Here is a 22,141-nt window from a genome sequence, read left to right on the forward strand (position 1 = left end):
GCCAGTTATCATGTTGTTGATATGAACCCTGTCCTGTTGCATGTGATTCATTTTAAAAAACATTTGTTCAGTTTAGTAGTTGGTTTATACATATATTAGTGATTATTGGTGTTGAGTTAACATAAAATTGAAATATTGTAATTTACCTGTGTCCTTATATTCGATGTTATTTTTATTTTATTTAATATTTTGTATTTTTTGTAAATATTTTTTGCCTACGGGTACTGCACCCTTAGTTTGTTATTATAACTTTATGCGTGAAAACCTATCATTAGAAAATATGTGTATTATTTATAAGTTGATTATTTAAGAATATAAAAAATCTGTTGGTTTTCCCAAATAAATAAAATAAAAATCATATTATTCTAATTTTGAAATAGTTAAATTAGTGGTGGAATTCCACTACAATATGACTATTTTTTATTAAACCCTTTAAAACCAATAAACCTAGTGGAAAAGTAGTAAAGGTAATATTAATATGTGATAATTTTCTCACCGCAACAAACAAACTCAAAATCACTGAAAGTTTAGCCAACATCTCAGCAGTTTGGTTGTATAACTGAAATTGTGCCCAGTGAAAATTAAAAGTGATTTTATATCACCAAATTATTAGTATCGTTGTATTGATGTTCCTGTATTATAAATTAATAGTATTGACATAATTCAAAATTTACCGGTGGGATAGTGTTATTTTAAGGTTGCAAGTTATTATTTAATTCTGAGTAAATCGAACGGAGGTTACCGATTAAAGTTAATAGATAAATTAGGTTTTTCCGTGGTCTAGCCATTTTTTTATTGAAGTGTTTGTGGCTTTCAATTGATACACATTGAGGACATGGAACTCAGAAAAAAATTCACTTTATTATGTAAGCGGAAAATTTTGCTTGTGACGGACAACTTAAATAAAAATAAAAGCGAAACAGGCTGTACGTATGTTAAGCATCTGTGATGAAGTCAACTAAGGTGGATTTATCTGTAGTAACAACTAGCGAGGGTAGATATTTGCATAAGTAAATCAGATATATGCAAACAGATGCAAAAGATCGAAATTGATTTTTATAGTAGGAAGTGAAAATTAAACAAAAACCAGTCTATTTATTTTTGATAGTAAAACAATTATTCTATTATTTTTATAAAAATTAACACAATGAAAAATATAACAAATTAAAAATTCATCATTTAAAGAAACCATTTATTGGATACCCAACCCCTGCCATTGGTCATCCCAAGTGGTTCACTATGTTCGGTGATTTAGCAGGGGTGCCTGGGTTCAGGCTGGTTTGGGGAGACCTTTTGACCTCTCCAACTGGTCTCTCGACCCATCGTCTTGCGCCGCAGTGCGAGGATTTGTTCAAATGTCTGTCAATCCTGGACACACTGATCCCTAGATTCTTACCCACCCATCATACCTTTTCCTTCCCAGAACTTTCTTTCCTTCCTGTCCTTAAAAAATACCCACCACACAACATCCACAAAGATGACATAGGCCCTGTGGGGAAATTATTTTCCTCAGGACCTCCTGTGTTTAATGTTCTCTTACCAGAATAATCAGTATTTTTGGTAATCTTATGGTTTTGTTTTGAGGATTTAACAGGCTTTTATTTTCTACTGCATTATTAGCATTACTAGCGCTGTTACAATTACCTATTTTGTACTCGCAGCCGTTGGATGGAATGCTCAGTTCACTAAATCAGAAATTTGTGGTCCAACAAGCTATCGGGAAGATGTCGGTCTGACTCAGTCTACAACTTTCAAAGGTATTCTCCAACTGATGGTATCTCCGATTCTTTACAAATTCTATCTTTTTGACAGAGTGTTGGAGTGTCTGTCTGGTAAAAAACTGTTATTTTTGTTACTTATTCCTATAACATCTTACCTTTACGTTTATCACAGTTAGGTGCCGCTAGGGAATGCAATCCCGGTAAACCGGGATCCCGAAATACCGAGATCCCGCAGACATTTTGCGGGACTAATCTCGGTCGAAAATTTTGCGGGATCCTGCTGGACTGGCGGGATTACAGAGAAGCTTTTACAACTGCATCGACATCCAGTTCTTCCACATCGGCTCATTGTGAACCTCAACCATCAACAAATAAAATCACTGACCATTTTTCAAGCGAAAACAATACCGTCGAAAAGAGGGTATCACGAATGGTGTCTAAAGATGGTTTACCATTCCGAGTTTTCTGTACCTCGTCGGATTAGCGAGATCTTTTTAAAGCCGGGGGTTTTAACTTACCAACATCGTCTAATTCTATCAAATTAATGGTTATGAATTACGGAAAGACACTAAAAATGATGGTTATTCAAGATCTTTTAAAGCTGAAAGAGAGCAACTACAGATTTACCCTCACTTACTCTGAATTACTTCGAGTCCGGTGGATTAAAAGGCACATACCTTCAATTCACTTACAATGCGCTAATGACTATTGTGCCAACAAGCGTGGAAGCTGAACGAGCTTTTTCAGCCGCTGGCTACCTTGTGTCCAATATCAGAAGCCGTTTATCAGATGACACAATTAATACTTTTAACTTTTTTACGAAGCTATTTCCAAAATAATGTTTGATTAAACTTATGATGCTCATTGTACAAGAATATTGTTTATCGTGTGAACGTTATTATTTAAATTTAAGTTTCAGTTCAATTTCAGTTTCAGTGCCGGCAATCCGGGCGTTTATTTTATTTTCATTTGTGTACATAGATTTCTTTTACCCACCTCACTAGACAAAGTCTGTTCCGAGGCGGGTATGTTATGTAAATTTATGACTTATCTTATTCTTTGCCAATTAATGACTTAGGACAGGTTGTTTCGGAGAATTTGAACAATTCATCAAATTTCAACATTCATTTTCAAGCTCTGTGAAAGATTTTTTCAAGTTCTGTTTTTATTTCAGTTTTGTCAAGCAACTAGCCTACAATGATATAGTAACAGAACTTGAATAGGACTTTCACAGAAGCCGATAATGAACGTTGAAATTTGATGAATTGTTCGAATTCTCCGAAACAACCCGTCCTTAAACTTTACCTATGTCTAACTAAATTTATACCTATTAATAAATCATTTAAAATGTCCCAAAGAACTTGTTTTATTATAGATATAAATTTAAAACTCTAAAAACAAGGTTGGTAGATCGAGGTATTACGTCTTTATTATACGATTGGTTAGATATCTAAGTCCACTCTGCTGGATCCCGCAAATACCTGGATCCAGCGGGACTAAGATTGCTCAGTCCCGCAAATACCTGGATTGACATTTTCTTGCGGGATTGCATTCCCTAGGTGCCGCCATTTGTGCAACTAGAGGGGGTAAAACCAACAGAAGACAGAATGACGCTCTTGCACGGAACGACACTTCATTCAGCCAGCCTTGTGACTTGTCGGCTCTTTCCGCCTGGCGGCCAAAACTCTGTGGCATATTTGCTTTTAATGTCTGAATTTTTATTTATATATATTATATTTCTTTGTAAATATTTTATTAAAAAAATTGTTTTATTAGCAAAAATATAAAAACAGGTTTACTTTTATATTCACTTTCTTCAATAAAAAATCAATTTCAATGTTTCAAATACTTTGAAAAATTGTGCTTTGTCATTTCTGTTACATAATATATTTACATTCTGTTACATAGCTCATGTACTACTATAGAAACTTACGCAATATACTAAATAAAAATGATCTAAATAAAGTCTACTATGCTCTTTGCCAATCACGCATAGAATTTGGGATTATTGGATGGGGATCTGCCTCAAACCTGAAGCAGCTCGTTAAAACACAAAAAGTAATAATAAAAATAATCCTGAAAGTACCCATAAGGACTCCATCAAAAGAATTTTCTTTTTAATTTAACGTGTTCAGCATTATAAAACTGTACTAAAAAAATGCACTACTCAATTTTAAAGAAAAATATGGACGGGTTGTTTCGGAGAATTTGAACAATTCATCAAATTTCAACGATCATTTTCGGGTTCTGTGAAAGTCCTATTCAAGTTCTGTTATTTTATCATTATAGGCTAGTTGCTTGACAAAACTAAAAAAATCTTTCACAAAACTTGAAAATGAACGTTGAAATTTGATGAATTGTTCAAATTCTCCGAAACAACCCGTCCTAAGAGTACCTTGCTGAACAACACACCTACACTACAAGGACGAAATCCTCAAATCTACTAAACATTCCAAAATTAAATACATCTTTCGGCCAGTAAAACCAGTACTTCCATGCTATAAAATTATATAATGCACTTCCAATTGAAATTAAAAACACCATGGATATAGAAAAGTTTAAAAAAGACTTCAAAATATGGCTAACTAAACATGAAGATGAGGAAATCATTAAATTTATGAAGTAACCCCAACGCAACCTACAGACAACAAACAGGGCCGCCGAGAGGGCATGTTAGCCAAGTCCGAAACTTAGGGCCCGGGCCTAAGGGGGGCCCGGGACGGGGCCCGGATATTTTACTAAAAAATGCCAATGACACTAGGAACGGACGTGGGCCGGGCGCCCAGGCCCGCACGCTCCGTAGGCCCAACTGTCAGAGCGTGTTCACGGCATGCCCTGAGGGATATAGTGGAGATAAATACTCTTGGAAGAGGGTTCATGACAAACTGAACCCCCACGAAAAAAGTGCAAATCACAAATCATGCTACATTCAGTGGCGAAACTTAGAAAATAGCTTACTTAACACATTGTTTGCGGGAGACGCTTAAAAGCGTCTTTTGCGTACTGTTGGTAGAGAGCGGGAGACGCTTAAAAGCGTTTTTCGTATTTGTACACTATTGGTAAAGCGCGGGAGACGCCAAAATGCGTTGTAGGCACACTTAGAGTAACAATATATTACGAGTAACGTATGATGTTGGTTACTCTGTGAAGTAAAAATTATGCGTCAGCTCTCGTGACACGTGTACTAGGTACCTGGCAATTCGTGGAATTGGGTCGGGTAGCCGGCCGACTGTGGTCATAAAACATGCACTTGAAATAAAATAACTGTAAGATAAATGTTTCGTTTTTTTTTAAATCTTTATATTTCTTCAGTTTTAAAGCGATATTGTTTCGTTCAAGACGTTCTCTATTTTCTTTTCTGTCTACATTCCGCTTTAAAAATTTCGTACAAAGTATTTGCGTGCTGTGCTCGAAAATTTATTTGTTACATAATAAAGGGATATTTTTTCATAAAAAATACCCTATAAAATGGACTACGGTAATGATAATCGATTACAATAAATATAAGAAAGGCATTGACCTAGCAGACCAACATCTTTCGTATTATTCTATTTTACGAAAAACCACCAAATGGACAAAAAGGCTAGCGATGTATATAATAAATTGTGCATTATTCAACTCATTTGTTGTGTACAACTCCGTAAAAGAAAGGAAAATAAAATATAAACAATTTTTTAAGGAAATCGCAGAGCACTGAGATTACGTCAGATAATAGTCAAGACCCGGAACCAACACCATCAACATCTGGTATCCGAAAAAAATCTTCAAAATCTGATCCTCCAGGAAGACTATCGATGGATATGCGAAAACATATATTGGAAAAGATTGAAGGCCCTGGTAAAAATAAGAATCTGCGAAAGCGATGTCGTGTGTGCGCGGTACACAAAATACTTAGCGAAACCCGGTACATGTGTAAATTCTATGATGTACCTTTACATGAAGGGAATTGTTTCCAACGATTTCATACTTTCAAACAATATTAGTGTTTAGTGGTGTGTATTTAAAAATATATATATACTATGTTGAATGTGCATAAAATGACTAAATAGACAATACGACAAAAGTGCAGTTTTTTTTAAATTTAAACTTATATATCGTAATTGTTTCTTCAAAAATATAAAAATTTGTGACCAGATCATAATAAAAAAAATTGAATAAGGTAAAATACTGAAAATTTTATTTAAATGTGATCAATAGTTCAGAAGTTATAGCTATTTTACATGAAACGGAATTTTGCGCGCGAACATGATAAAAATTGCCCGCTTTACGGCGTAGATTGATTAAAAAACCCCCCGCAAACATTGTGTTAAGAACAAACCAGATGTAAAAACTCACCTCACAGAAGCTATTGAAAAAGAAGCTGCCCGCTATTTTAAAAAGGATTCTGCATGTAATTTTATTTCTGGGCGAAAGAAGGCTGCCTTTAAGAGGAGACTCAAATTTGGTTGGTGACCCTAGAAATGGAAACTTTCTAGGAATATTAGAGCTTATCGCCCACTACGATTCTATTTTGCACGATCATTTGACAAAAGTACAACAATCGCAGGCAGAAAAAAAACGACTCCAAGTCAGTGGCGGCCAGCTAATATGTGCTCCCGAGCGCCGAACAACCAACAAGATTTCCGACATGACTAATCACAATACGAAACTCGGTTCGGTTATAATATCTCATTCAAAAGGTACCTACTTATTAAGCGCGCTTAACTTGCAGACCGACTTTGACTTGTGCCTATGTTCGTAGCAGTTCGTTTTCGATTGCGATCCAAAATTTAACTGCTTTGTCGCATATTCTGTGGAACAGTCGAAAGCGTGGGTACATACCAGTTCATACTATTCTTTGCAAATAATACCATATCATGGACGGCGTTCGGGATTTTACCACCACATCAGAAGGAACGGTTTATTCAGTAGAAAGTTAAACTAAAACGCGTATGTTTAATGTTATTGTCGATATCGTTGTTTCAATTTACCATCTGCTATTTTCAGCGACAGTTTCGCTTCTTCGATACAAGTATTTAAGATAAAATTTGTCATTAAGAGATGAGTGATGGTCAGATTACTTATTATCAGTTTAGTCAGTAGGTACTCGCCGTTGCCGGGCGCGGTCTGTTGAATTAAAAAATGTTCTTACTCTGCGAAAGTTTTTAAGTTTAATTACAGGTTATATCGATCTTGTATATCAATTATTAATAAGGTATATCAATTGCAGGTTATACTAATTTATGATTACTTTTGTGTTTGTTCAAAGTATAAATTAAGAATGAGTTTGAATGTGGAATACATTAAGAACAATAGGTCGAGTTTTGAAAACAAAGTGATAATAAAAAATGCCGGTCCACCTAAAATCTGAACTGATAATAAAACAAGAGTGAAAATCTGGATCGAAGAAGTTTACTCGATCATTTAACAAAACAATGTATAACAAAGCTTCGTAGCTCTGTGCATGTGATCAATTGAATAGTTTATTTTGTTTTACGTGTTTAATTTACGATGTTGATTCAGTTTGGACAATCAGCGGTGTTACTGATGTAACTCACCTTTCTTAAAAAATCAAAAAACATAATTCTTGTCATTTACATTTACAAAAAGTATTGAGCTTACAGGTTTTAGGAAAAGTTGACACCAGAATGCAATTGGATTCAGGCTACCGTGCCTAAGTTAAACACCATAATGAGCTATTTAATAAAAATCGATACAGGTCAAATTTCCCAGAACATGATTTCAATGTGACGTTTAAAACGAATGACTTCCTAAATAAAGTTCAGTAAAAGTGAACTCTGTGCAATTTACGCCCGCGAAGATTTTTCAAAAGCTAACGGCGCTTTATCAATTTTACAAATTTTTTATAGTACTTGTTTATTAGAAGACTTTCCCGAGACTGTGAAATTACTAAAACTTTTGTGCACCATTCATGACCTTTGGAATGACCTCAGTTGAAAGCTAAAGATGTTTCTCAACGTTAAAAATAATAAAATCTTTTTTAAACACGTTGAGGCAGGACAGACTGAACGCACTATCAGTGTTAAGCATTGATAGAGGTCTTCGCTAAACAAAAGGAGCAGAGAATAGAACTTCTTTATAAATAGGTACGTACCTTTATATAATTTATTTTATGACTTAATGTTGTAATCCGGTGAACCCCCATATATTTTGACCACCGGCCGCCACTGCTCCAAGTTCATTACCTTTCAATGGAAATTCAAAATGAGTTTATTTTGAGCTGTGCAAACAAAGTTGTCCAGACAATTGTAAAGGAAATCAATGAGGCAAAACACTTCTCTGTCATAGCTGACTCAACTCCTGACTCGGCACATATTGAACAAACCGTGTTTATTTTCCGATATGTTACTCGTTACCTTGAAGGAGAAGAAAACGTTCACAAAATTAACGAGAGGTTTTTCAAGTTTGTCGACTGCAGTAAGAAGACAGGAGAAGCAATCGCAGATTTAATACAGTCTACACTTAAAGAGCACGATATTCTACTTAAGAACTGCAGGGGACAAGGATACGACAATGCGTCTAATATGAGTGGGATATACAAAGGTGTGCAGAGCAGAATCTTAGCTGATAACCCACTAGCATTATATTCGCCATGTGCTGCGCATAGTCTCAACTTATGCGGAGAAGAGGCGGCTCAATCTTGTGTAGAGGCTATCACGTTCTTCGGAATCGTCCAAAAGTGCTACAATGTATTCAGTTCAAGTCCACAAAGGTGGGAAATTCTCCAAGAAAACATTGGGTGTTCGCTTCATTCTCATTCTAAAACAAGATGGTCTGCAAGAGTTGATAGCGTGCGCCTTTTGCTGCTCATATCCCTGGACTGAAAGTTGCTCTTAGTAAGATTAAAGAGCTTTATCTCACTCCTCAAACTTTGGCCGAAATTAAGGGCATTGAACAGTATATGAATACATTTGAATGTCTACTTATGTCTACGACATGGTTTAAAGTGTTGTCTGAAATAAACTCTTGGAGTGTAGTTTTGCAAGCGAGACAAGCAACTCTGGACGTGGAAGTTGTCAATTTGCAACACTTAGTTGAAAACCTATCTACCCTTCGTTCTAAGTGGACTAGAATATTAGAAGAGTGTAAACTTGTAGCTGAAAATATTGGAATTTCACAAGAACTCCCAAAAAAAAGAAAAAAGACAAAAGTTTTGGCTGATAAAAGTCATGAAAGACAGATTGATTGCCCAGAAGAGAACTTTAAAATTAATGTTTTTTATGTGTTGTTTGACAGTGTCATTGGAAACTTGACCCGAAGATACAAAGCTGTCAACAATATTAATGAATTGTTTAAGTTTCTTTGGCAATACCCAAGTATGACTCAAGAAGAACTAAAAGAAAGGGTGAAAACTGGTGTGATCTCTATAAAACTGATGTATCTGAAGAAGAAACGCTTTTGGAAATTGAACACTTAAAAACTATTCAACCAGGAAACTTTTCAGAACATTTAAATCCACTGCAGTTACTAAATACTCTTTCAAACCAAAAACTGTCAAATCTCTTCCCTAATGTAGTAATTGCCATTCGAATTTTCTGTACTCTGCCTGTAACAGTTGCGGAAGCAGAAAGATCTTTTAGTTTGTTGTCTAGAGTGAAAAACTTTTTGCGTTCCACAATGGGTCAAGAAATTTTTGGCCGGATTCTTCCCAAAAAAGATATCTTTTTACCAATTTTCTTTTGGGTATATTCGGCATGTCTATTGAAGTTTAGTTTGGAATCTAATATAACTTCTAAGTATTTGATTTCAGTAACATTTTCAATAATTTCACCATCAATTTTAATTTTGCTTTCACTGAATGTCTTCTTATTTCCAATCACCATACATTTTGTTTTTAATTTAAGCTTATTTATTTTTAGCCATCTTGATACATCATCTAGTTCATTATTTAAAATATTTATTAGTTCTTTATAGTTATCTCCAATTAAGTATATAAGTGTATCATCGGCAAATAGTCGTACTTTGCATTTTGAAAATATTTTCACCATGTCATTAATATAGACTTATAGAGTATGAACAATAGGGGTCCAAGGATCGATCACTGCGGTACTCCTAATTTATTTTCCATTGGTTTTGAAAATTGATTATTTATTTTTGTTACCTGTTTTCTGTCTTTCAAATATAATAATTTAATTTAGCCTCAAGATATCTTGATTAACGAAGAATATGTAAATACACACAAACAAGAAACACAAGTATTTTATTTTGAGTATTCACCATAACTTTTTAAACATTTCCATTGAATAATTATGCTAAATTCGAATGATTGGTATAATGGTATAAGAAAAGGTATTGAAGTAGTATTCCTAGCAGTAGCAGGTAAGCATGAACTCATTAATTGTTATCTCACCCCCCCCCGGTAAGTTGTGGGGAGGGGGCCCGGTATAGTCTACTAGACTTGGGGCCCAGATTAGCTGTCGGCGGCCCTGACAACAAACATAAATACTATTTGCTTAATTTATTTTATATTTTGTAGGAACCAACAAATTAGAAGATGAGGAAATCATGATCAACACAAATAAAACAACCTACAGTCCGCCTCGGAACAGGAATACCTAGTGAGGAGGACTGAGAACAAACTACATCACTTTATATCTTTATTTTACTTAATATTGTATCTTTTTTACTTTACTTTATATTGCCGCTAAATAAAAAAAAATAAAAAAATATTCTCATACTTATATTACAAAATTTTATACATAAAAAATCGATAAAAACTTATTTGAATTCCTATTGTAGTAATGAAACAAGATTTGGGGCTACTATCCACTGTTGTTTAATGTGTTTTGTGTTGTTTCTCCCAACTGACCAAAATTACCATTGGTAATGTTTTTTTTCTCTGCCAACTGACGTTCAACCTCTTCATATTGCCTCAGTTTCACCCTTTGTCTGATCAATCTTGCAAGTTCCTCTTTAGTCATTTCTATAGTTTTACTCTTCAGTGTTGGTGCTAATTTTGTTGTAACTTCCACAACATCCACAGGTCTTATTCGTTGATTTTGGTATGGTCTTGCAGGTCTTGCGTTTTGATTGGGCGCAGTAAAAAATCCTAAGATGTTTCCAATAGTACTGGTTATAATAGAAGTAGTGTTTATAACTGTTGAACCAACTTGTTGAGCAACTTCCGCTGCATTATCTGTTTGTGAGGTGACAGAAGACAACAGAACACCAATGCACACCAAAACAATAATCTTCATTTTGCTATTATCCAAAACATAAATAACTCCCAACAGTTCAAACCACGTTGATAATGTAATACCGAAGATGGTCTCACATAGCATCTTATAATACTTCTACTTGCGATGAGTGTTGTTATTTATTTATCTCAATGGCATGACAAACAGGATAAATTTTAAACTGTGATGCCATTAATTCTTATCAACATATTGTACCTACCCATTATAAAAATAACAAAATGAATAAAACTGACATTATTAAAGCCAGATTATTTTAATTGCAACAGTGAATGGATCATAACATAATATATTGATATTTTCCTTATTATTGGGTCTTGCATTTCGAATTAAAGAGTTTATACACACATATAATTAAAAAACAGTAATACAATTTCGACGGCCTCTGTTGTCGAGGGGTAAGTCTTTCGACTAGCAAGCCGAAGATCGCGGGTTCGAATCCCTGCGTGAGCATGTAAATATTATGTGATTAATTTGTGTTATTTCACAGTTTATTCATTTAAAATAATACATAGCATACTTGCGGCACGTTCCACAGTGGAAGATACTCCCAGTATCGCCCTGGTGTAAGACCACCATTCAAAATTAAAATGTTGCTTGAAATGGCTTTAGCCGTGTTTGGAGACCAGATCTGAATAGCCAGGTACTCCCCCACCTTCCTCTTACCCATCTCCTTCCCCTCCCTACTACCTCCATCCTCACAACATACCCCCAATTGGGGATGCCATAGTCTCACTGGCTCCAGACGGTTGGGAACAGTTGGGACACTTGTGCGGTATTCACATTTAAAAAAATATATTAAAACACACACTATGGTACGAGACCTGTATGTTGGTATTGGTATTCATACATAAAGATAAAAAAACACACTATGGTACGAGACCTGTATGTTGGTATTGGTATTCATAAATAAAGATAAAAAACACACTATGGTACGAGACCTGTATGTTGGTATTGGTATTCATACATAAAGATAAAAAACACACTATGGTACGAGACCTGTATGTTGGTATTGGTATTCATACATAAAGATAAAAAACACACTATTGTACGAGACCTATATGTTGGTATTGGTATTCAAATCCATTTGAATTTCTTAAAGATATTATCTTTTTTATCTTTATGTATGAATTTTTGGTCATGTAAAATTGGCCCACTTTTGAAGAGCGCTGGCATGATAACAAGACCTTCAAAACATGTACATTTATTGAGAAATAATACTTCGAGACTAGTTCACAAAATTTGAACAATTCACAAAATTCTAAGTTAGTTTTCAAGTTCTGCGAAAGTTCCATTAAATTTCTGTTATTATTTCAATTCTGCGAAGCAACTGGCCCGCAATGAAATAAAACAGAACTTGAAAATTAACTTTTAAATTTGATGAATTGTTCAAATTCTGTGAAACAGCTGACAGCTTTGTGGGAATGAGTGAAACACTTAACGAAAAATCTTTAATTTAACTTATTGTTTTATTGCATTATACACTACAAGAGGCAAACATTGTTCAACATTACTAGATTATAAATATTATAATATTTAGGAAGAAGTTCACGGCGAAGGCTTATGAGATTACTTTGGCAACAAAAATATGTTTTTTTGTTAAAATTTTTATAGAAATTTCATCATAAATATCTAAAAAAAAATATATATAATTTTCTCAATACATAAAACTAGCTTGGACAAAAAGTTATGGAGATGGAAGAATTTTTTCATTGAAAAATAAATCTATTACCAACATTTATGAGAGATATTACGATCTTGCAACAGTGTACACAATATGTCTGTGGAAAGCTTATAAAACATTGATATTATAGTATAAGTATAAAATAATTATATTTTGATTGGTATTCCTAGAAGTACATCAAGAAGATGTTTTATGTTGTTGGTTTTCCTCGAACAAGAACATCAAGAAGATGTTTTATATTATTGGTATTCCTTGAACAAGTACATGAAGAAGATGTTTTATATTGTTGGCATTCCTTTTTATATGTGGGCGTTGACTTATGTCACATTTATAACAGTCATCAAATCCTTGTATATGAATGTACATGAAATTATGATTTTGTATGTAAAAAAAGTTTCACCAATGATGTTTAAAATGCCCATACAACTATTGTTGAAATAACTTTTTGTACCAAACAGAGATCTAGAGATTGTAATGAATAAATATGTCAAGAATAAAATGATGAGGTAATAATATGCTAAAATATCTTTAAATATATTAGCAAAACGTCAGTTTACTGCCAGAAGTCATTAAGTGACATATTTGTCAGAACTGAGTTAGAACCATAGACATATGAATATTAGTAGACCTGCCCTAAGTGATTAAAAGCGTATTATCCCCACTCCCCATACCGGTTCCATTGGAGCCGGCTGTGCTCGCGTATGGCCTCAAGTGAAATTTGAAAACGTGACGTCATCATTCTTGTGCGAACTATGGTCGAGGCATCATCGGTTCATTTTACGAAATAACACGGCAAAATGTTGACTTGTACTATGAAAACTTGTAAAAATAAATGTGAAAAAGAGAATAAACCCAATTGTCGTATTACATTCCATATAGAAGCATTATTTTACTTTATTTTAAGCATATTCACATTGTATAATATGAATCAGTTGTTACTATCACATCGAGAAACGTCTGGACGCGAAACACAAAGCTGGTTGGTTGCTGGGAAGTAAATTATGAACATTTATAAAAGTGTCTTAACTAAATACTTAAACGAAATATTCGACTGAAAATAGAACCGAATTTTTTTGCCGAATTTGTACTTCGCAAATTTGTTCATAACGTGGCGAGTAATTTGCGCTCCCATGTAAAAATGTCTATTCATTCAAAAGCAGATTTTACTTTTAAGAAGTAAATGGTGATATTATATTGCGAGATGCCTATTTACTGTCAGATTGATTTATTGACGAATCACAGCCAGCTTCACTCCCTTCGTTCTTCAACAGTTGATTTTACCCCTCGCCATTATCTTCTCGTCTATTAATTCCTATGTCTGTGGTTAGAACTCATAATCTACCTATTTTGTCATACTTTATCCAGTAAATAAGTCATTATGTCGAATAACACAATCCAGCTTACTCATAATATATAATACGGAGGGATAAGAACAGGTTAGTAGAAAATGTTACACATAATCGACCGACCCCCAGGATTAAGGATTAGGGAAAACATAAAAAAACAGTAATACCCATTGGCAGCATTATGGGAGGAATATTTGAATAATCGAAATATTGATTTACCAAAGCAAACACAGGACACATAATCAAATTGGCCAAATTTCAAAGCAATTCAAAGCAGACCGGGTCAGAAGTTAGCAACTAAACGCGAAATGCAAAAATGACCATGTTTGTGAGGATTGGAACAAAGTGGTGCCAATCTAAAAAAATCTTGCATGAATATTATTATGAGTAAATATTTTAACCTGAGCAGTATACGGCCTTCCTCAACGTATAGTTATACCAGCGCTGCAGCATTGCATTAGGGAGTCTTTATAAGTAAGACGGATTGTTTATAGGTAATTGAGTCACTAGGTGCATACCATAAAATTGGTAATACAAAATCACTAAAATATTTTAATGAATTTTGAGAGTGGGATAATGCATGGAAATGCACATAAAAAAATGCTCAAAATATTTTGATGACTTCTTGCGAGACAAAAAATATTATCATTCGTTGTTACATGTTTACAAAAAGTCACTAAACGCCGTTTTTATTATTTTTTCCCTATTAATATGAATAAAACAAAAAGTTAAATGCTAGTTTGTTAGTTAATGACTTCTGGCAGTGAGCTGACAAAATACAAACAATAAAATACCAAAAACGTATCCATAATTCTGACACATCCAAGTAGTATATAATGAAATCAATTATTTCTTTCACTGGTTTATTAAAAAGTTATTGTGGCGAAAGGTTCAACTTATTGTGTGTTCACTAAGCCAATAGGTAAACGAGTCTTATTTCATCAGGTACAATAGGAAAACATATTAAAAGAAGAAAAACTTCACAGGTTTTAACTCTTCTGTAAATCTAATCTAGAATATTCAGAGTTAGTGAATGCGGTGGCTAAGGAAGAAACAGATTGAGCCTTGTCATAATTAACCTAAAATACTTATTATAAATAGTACAGTCGATCAGGTTAATTGGGACACATCGGGCCCAAACATGCTGTCACAAACAAGTCATTTTTAAAGTAGGTATGTATGCGTATAAATTATTACATTTATTCGAGTTCTCTCGAATGTATTTTATTTAATTAATCAATTTTTTTTTTTATACATGGTTTTCCAATAAGAGGTGTTATTTTGATATTCAATCGTAAAAGATCAATGGTTTCGTTGCTTGTGTGGCACGTAGCGCTGTCTTGTTGAAAGTGAACATTGTCCAGATCAATACCATCCAATTCCGGCCATAAAAAATCATTAATCATCTCTCGATGGCGCAATCCATTCACCGTAACTGTTGCTCTAGCCTCACTTTCGAAAAAGTAGGGTCCAATGACTCCGCCGGACCATAAACCGCACCAAACAGTCTCACGTTGAGGATAGAGAAGCTTTTCAACAATAACTCTTGGGTTTTTCAAGCCCCAGATGCGACAATTTTGCTTGTTGACGAAGCCACCGAGGTGGAAATGGGCCTCATCACTCAAGATGATTTGCATTTGATTCACTCAAGTGAATTTTAATAATTTCAATGCGTTGTTGAAGCTTGTATCGTTCCATTTTTATTAATGGCGTAGTTTCTACTTGTCAAATGTCAAAAAATGACAGCTTCAAAAGTAACATCTACCGAAATAGCGGGCTATTCAAAATAACACCTCTTATAGGAAAACCCTGAATTTAATTATGGAAAAATAATTCTGTGAGTACAATGCGAACTGAACTACTTTACACTGACAAATATTGGCGGACGGCGATCGGCATCCGGCTTGGGCGAATTCTACCAAATTACTGCTGAATAAACTCGGAACTGCCGTAGCGCAGCGCATCCCTTACACTCATCTGCGCCGCATACCGCACCCCCGTCCTTAATAAACTATTAAAAATATGTTCAAGATTATAAGTTAATTTTTCTGATATAACATGTCGTTTTGGCGGCAAATCGAAAATGGCATATATTAAATCGATACAGAAAATTTATTCGTCAATCCATAATTGTAATTTTTTTCTTCATTCATTTCCATAATGAAAAAAAAACTGTACAAATATCCTACTAAACGGAATGGTGTCCCAGAAAACCGGACTCAATTGGTATTAGTTTCTGTCCTTTGGGTTTTAACCCAAATAACTGGCTGTCCCGATAAACCGGTGTACCAATTAAGCAAAATCGACTGTACTGAATAAAAATGTGCTTCTTTAAGCTGTGTTCCCGAAATGTCTACAGCGGTGGTGCGCGGCACTTTTTGTGACATTCATAATCGGGTTATTACAACATTTGTTTTCATGTAAATTTGAAACCTTGTAAAATTCGTTTGCTTGCTGTGAAAAGTCACCAACCAACTCTTTTGTAGATTTGACGCGCTTTGAAACAAGTTATTTTGCACAATTCTATTTCATTGCGAGAAGTCACCAATTACATACATATAAAATGTCTGACACTCACAATTGAAAAGATCGTATAGGCAGATCTTTCACAGCAAGTTAACGAGTTTAAAATAATGATACCGCAAAAGAGAGCCAAAATTGGCTAAAACCAGTGATCTTTGTCGCATTCTGATTTAATGTGACAAACGATGTCATACTCGGCTTAGATGTTTTTGTATTTAGAGTTACGGTTTGACATCAGGAAGATAATTAACATTAACACACATACTATCATGAAAAAGTGTTAGAAAATGTATTTATTAATTACATAGATCAGAATATGGAAGTCACATAACGGAAGCCACTGAATGGAAGCATACATTGACTTACAAAATTCATATTTTAATTTGTAATTGGAGATAGATTTGTGTATGTACAAATAAATAAACCTTGTTTCATATTGTGTTTGATAAATATGGTAAGAATAACTGTACACTCGTTTTAATTGACAATTCAGCAAATGACATTCAATGAGGGAATTATTTCTATGTAGTAATATACGAGCTGTATAACCTCAAAATATTTATCCTTTTGTATTTAATAATGTGGCTATTTTTTACATTTTAAAATGGCTCTTGATACATTTAGATACTAGAATATTTTCTAAAATTTTTCGATAGATTTATTATTTATAAATATTTAAAGCTCTAAACGTAAACTTGCATTAGAAATTTTTATTAAAAATTTTACCAAGCTTTAAAAAATGGCTCAAGTGAAACCAAATCAAAGCACTTGACAATATGACACGATACAACATCAATGGCACAGAAGGCAAAAGGCATTCAAACACTTTTCTAATGAAGAACAGAGACTTCATACAGCAATACATATTATTTCATAATTTATTTGGTATGTTTACGAAAATCAATAAATCAGATAAAAATGTATAAAAGTCTATATAAATTCATCAGATATTATTTCCTTAAATCTTATACAAGTGATATGATTAATCAATACATACAAAGTTTATAGATTATGTTTGTATGCATTATTTTATGATATTCAATGCATCACGCATTAGCATCTTGCACTATGTCTGTAGGTTGTTTAAATTTTATTTTCCTCAATTGAGTTCAACATTGACTTAAAATGTTTGTTGTATATTTAAAACATCTCCTATTAAACTCAAATATTTTTTTAATAAAACAATTATTTGGTAAAGAAATCAAACAATGCACGTTAAAACTATCATTGCATTCCAACATGAGATTGTCCAATGAAAAGGATAATATTCACTATTAATTTCAATTAACATACTTTTGATAATAAACTAACAATTAATTAATTATCTATCACATTCTAAAATACTGGACATACACAGATTGCTTTTACTTTTACTAAAAATATGCAAACATATAATTCTCAATCGTCTTAAGTTTGATACATGTGCACAGTTTGTATTAGCCAGCGTTTCACAAAGCATAGCCCATTCACATTAGGATAGCATACAAGTGGCAACAAGCCACAGATCATAATTAGCATACAAGTGGCAACAAGCCGCAGATCATAATACATTTGAATTCCACAATGTCACACAATAAATATAAAATGCATACATATAATTCTCAATCGTCTTAAGTCTGATACATGTGCACAGATTGTATTAGCCAGCGTTTCACAAAACATAGCCCATTAACATTAGGATAGCATATACAAGTGGCAAGAAGCCGCAGATCATAATACATCTGAATTCCACAATGTCACACAATAAATACTAAATGCCTCAAAAATGCCAAATCTATCTTAAATTAATTTGTCATTTAATTATTTACAAAATTGCAATTTATCAACAAATTCTTAAAATAAATTAATTTACACATCATGTATTCCAAATAGTCTATGACATATTATTTAAATTATATTTACAAACACACCTAAAATATTTCTTTGTAACGAAAGAAAATAATAAATAATCATACAGAGGATCAAAATATTGGAAGGCATATTAATTAGACTCTAGTTTCGGCTCTCTGGTCGGAGTCCAAGATATCAGAATGTGATTCACTGATGCAGCTGTCACTTTCGCAATGCCTGAGAGCCGCATCTCCGTGGCTCCTAACATTATGAGAATGTTGCATCCGTCTTGATGTTCGTCTATCGCGACTGGTTATCTGTTTGTACAACTCGTCAATTTCACTGACCAGTGATGCGGGACTGTCATTGTCTGCTCGATTTACATCCGGACAGCTGACTGCCGGGCTGTGGTAAAACCTAGAGTGGGAGCTTTGAAGACCTTCGTTGACCTTCCTCCAAGCAGGATTATAGTTCACGTACTGGTTCTCGTAGCAATCATCGTCATTCTGGGTTCTCGACAGTTCCCCGTTGCTGAAGGCGAGGTTGAGGTCGTTGGCGCAGATGGAGGCGGGAGGTGGTGCATACAGACCGTGACTTCTTATACTGACTTCTGACATTTGGTAGTTGGGAAAGTAAATATCACTTTCATTTTCGTACGGCTGCTCACCAGCACCACCATTCAAACTTTGTGTTTCAAAATCATCTTGCAATCTGTCACTTTGATGATTGTTTCCTTTGGGTATTACTAGCTTATCAGATTCCGAAGCATTGGCGTTATCATTAACAAAATATTGATCATCTGTACATGGCGTGGGAAGCGCGTCTTGGAAATCACCGTCACTTTTGGGGCTGCCTTTTCGTCTGGTGTTGATGTCTTGTAAGGAACGGTTCAAGCTTTTTGAATCAACTGTAGGTTTTTTGCTGTATTCATTTTGTAACTTACCACAACTCAAATGTTGTTTGGAATTTTCAACACCTTTCTTAGACTTGGTGAAGTCTGTGTATTTCTCAAAGCTGTGAGCCTCTTCTGTGTCACTCGTGATCTCGTGAGTGGAACACAGGGCGCTGTGAGTTTCCTGAAGGGACGTTAGCTCCGAGTGGGTATTGAGAGTTTTATCCGAGCCCAGCTGATTGAGCGGGGTGGCTACTTCTGATGTGGAGCTGTACTCCAGACTGCATTGCTGGGACACAGTCCTCATGGTGGGCATGCTGTCCAGGCATTCGGCCGACATGCTGGAACATTGACCCAGCTGCTTGTCTCGGTTCAAGGGGGTGGATGATGATGTTGCCACTTGATGCTGCGGAACTTTAGTTTCCGGAACGTTGGTGTAAATATTCATCAGCGTGGGGGGTTGATTGGATGGCTTTACCTCATTCAGCTTGAGGCGAGAGTTTTGATGTATGTCCTTTTCTAGAACAAACCTTTTCAGCTGAGGCTTTTCAGGACTTTCGTCAACCTCTGCAAGAATATTGGGGTTCAATTGATGCCTTGTCATTTCCTTCATGCCATTATCTGACTGCTGCCCTCTCTCAATGTGGATGTTGGTGTTGTTCACTTTGGAGCCAGAGGTAAATAAACTCGACACTCCGTCTCTATTTTCAACAGAAGGGAGATGAGAACCAGAGATTTGAGAATCTGAGTCGTAATTTCTTCTTCTGGGTATATCCAAACAATTTCGTCTTATGTGTTTTCTCTGTTTTTTAAAGAACTTTCTGGCAACATTACTCTGATTGGCATTGTAGAATATTTCAGCTCCGTCTGGACCAATTTCAGGATAGGTAGTGACGGAATTATTAGATCTATACTGCTGGCGGTGCATGACCACCAGATTCATGTTGTTTCCATTAGGAAGGGTGTCATTAAGGGTTTGGCCATTGAGTTCGGCTGCCGCTTTCAACATGTTGCTGTTATTAGATTTACTGTTGCTTCTCGAGTTCTGGCTGCTGGACCTAGACCTGGCTTGGGCAGCAGCCAGGTTGGAAATGGGGGCGAGGTTGTGCTGGTTTTGTGGAACATTCTGGGCATTGGTATCAAACACGGTCCTGGCTCGACAGCACGGCTTCCGCTTCTTCAAGTAACAGTGCATTAGGAGCCACTGGGACCTCACGTCACTCCTGGCTATTCCGTAGAAGAAAAGGATGAATGTTCCCAGAACAGTGGCACTCAGAGCGTACAGGATACTGAATATGTCTTCCTGGTAGGGGAGGTACAGCGGAAAGGGATGGTATATAGCAATAGTGCCGCAGCTCCAGACCCCCAAGTACACACAGAGGACAATAACATGTGCCCGGAGCTGGACGACGGGCGTGTGCTCCGTATCCTCTACCTCTGTCTCTGTGGCGCTTCTCTCGCTCTGCCTGTCCGCCGTGTTGTTGACAAGCAAGCTGGGCTCCCACATCTCTAGGTCCACATTCTCCGTAGCCTGAGTTCCTTCTGACAGTTGACCATTAACATTCCTGATGGTGCATCTGATAAGCAAGAAGAGTATGCACAAGAAGATGATGATTATTCCAGCAGGCACAAACACAGCGCTCAGGGCAGGGGCGTTACTCAGGAAACATTGGGAATAAGAGGCGTAATCTCTCATGTTGACAGCCCCTGATATGCCGCAGACGATCAAAGCTATACCCCAACCCACAAGATAGATTCCTAGAATAGGTTTTTGTATGGGAACATCTGGGGGCAACTCGTCTTCGGGGGTTTGCAGGGTGGAGGCGGGAGGTTGCTTCTTGGACAGGTACTTGTACAGCTGACTCACAGCCACCGTGATCCACAGGAGACTGGACAGGGTGAGGTAGTGGAGAAGCAGTCCGATGGCCTGGCATAGCTTCATGTCCTCAGTCTGGTAGATGCCCAGCGTGTACATGAAGCATAGAAGGCTGAAGGACAGCCAGCAGTTGATGAGGGCATGTTTGACTCGGGGCGCCATGTGGATAGCCGAGTAGCAGACGGTGTAAGTGAGGATCGCCACCATGAGGCAGACCAGGAGAATAATACTGCCCACATAGATAGCTGGGTGGGAGAACTTAAACCTTGCTCCGCCACTTCTACATTTAAAAAAAATATGTATTAGAATTATTACTATGCATAAAGCAGGAAAGAGGTATTGACCTATGAATTATGTGTTTATACAGGATGTATAAGGACGTACCAAAGAAACTCTAACCAGTGATTCCTGACTTTATTTGGAGTAAAAAATGTAGATGGCATTTTGGTCTCTAGTTATTATACATATTTACTCTTTTTATTAAGTATCCGAAATCAGTAGGAATTAGACAGTTAGGGTCGGTTGTTACTCGGTGATAACCTCTTGAACATCGGAGTAAATTACATTTTGCGGTTGACTGATAACCTCTTGAACGTCGGTGTAAATGATATTTTGTTTTCTTTTTACCAGATAATAGAACTTATTATTCATATTTATTTCGTGTTTATTTTGTAAGATGTTTCCCCAAATAGCTAACTTTATCTAAAGACAAGTGTCAAAGAAATATGATTTGAGATTTTCACGGCCAAAAGTATTATAGTGATTTGTTTTTGGTGTATTATACCTCAACCCAACATCACGAAAGGAGAGTTTACGGCTCTAAAAGAATTGCACGCCAATGAGGAAATCTTGGTTCTACCAGCCGACAAAGGAAATGCCACTGTCGTGATCAATATGGAAGACTATATTAAAAAGATGGAAGACATTTTGTGCGAACCAACACCTATAAAAAATACGATTAAGAACAATCCTACCAATAAGATTGATCTAAAGACAAGTGAACTGGTCAAAGTTTCTAGATCAGGAAAGAGGATTGATCTAAGCTTTTCGTAAAAGCCTCCAGAACTCCTGCCCT

At 35.6% G+C, this 22,141-nt stretch overlaps 2 protein-coding genes across 2 annotated transcripts in view; both read right to left on the reverse strand.

Moving 5' to 3' along the window:
* Obp93a (Odorant-binding protein 93a) overlaps positions 1 to 11,000 on the reverse strand; it is a 32,633-nt gene extending 21,633 nt beyond the window's left edge. Inside the window, exon 1 of the mRNA XM_089637004.1 lies at positions 10,540 to 11,000. Within this exon, the coding sequence (XP_089493130.1) occupies positions 10,540 to 10,587 (48 nt within the window). The 5' untranslated portion in view covers positions 10,588 to 11,000. The remainder of the gene's footprint in view (positions 1 to 10,539) is intronic.
* Positions 11,001 to 12,502: 1,502 nt separating this feature from the next.
* The window catches only part of Remo (Remoulade), a 45,656-nt gene continuing 36,017 nt past the window's right edge, over positions 12,503 to 22,141 (reverse strand). The window contains exon 14 of the mRNA XM_089637239.1: positions 12,503 to 21,346. Coding sequence (XP_089493365.1) covers positions 18,454 to 21,346 — 2,893 coding nt within the window. The 3' untranslated portion in view covers positions 12,503 to 18,453. The remainder of the gene's footprint in view (positions 21,347 to 22,141) is intronic.

Source organism: Hesperophylax consimilis, chromosome 11 (genome assembly GCF_061612785.1).
Source record: "Hesperophylax consimilis isolate HC1 chromosome 11, BYU_Hcon_1.0, whole genome shotgun sequence".
Lineage (NCBI taxonomy): Eukaryota > Metazoa > Arthropoda > Insecta > Trichoptera > Limnephilidae > Hesperophylax > Hesperophylax consimilis.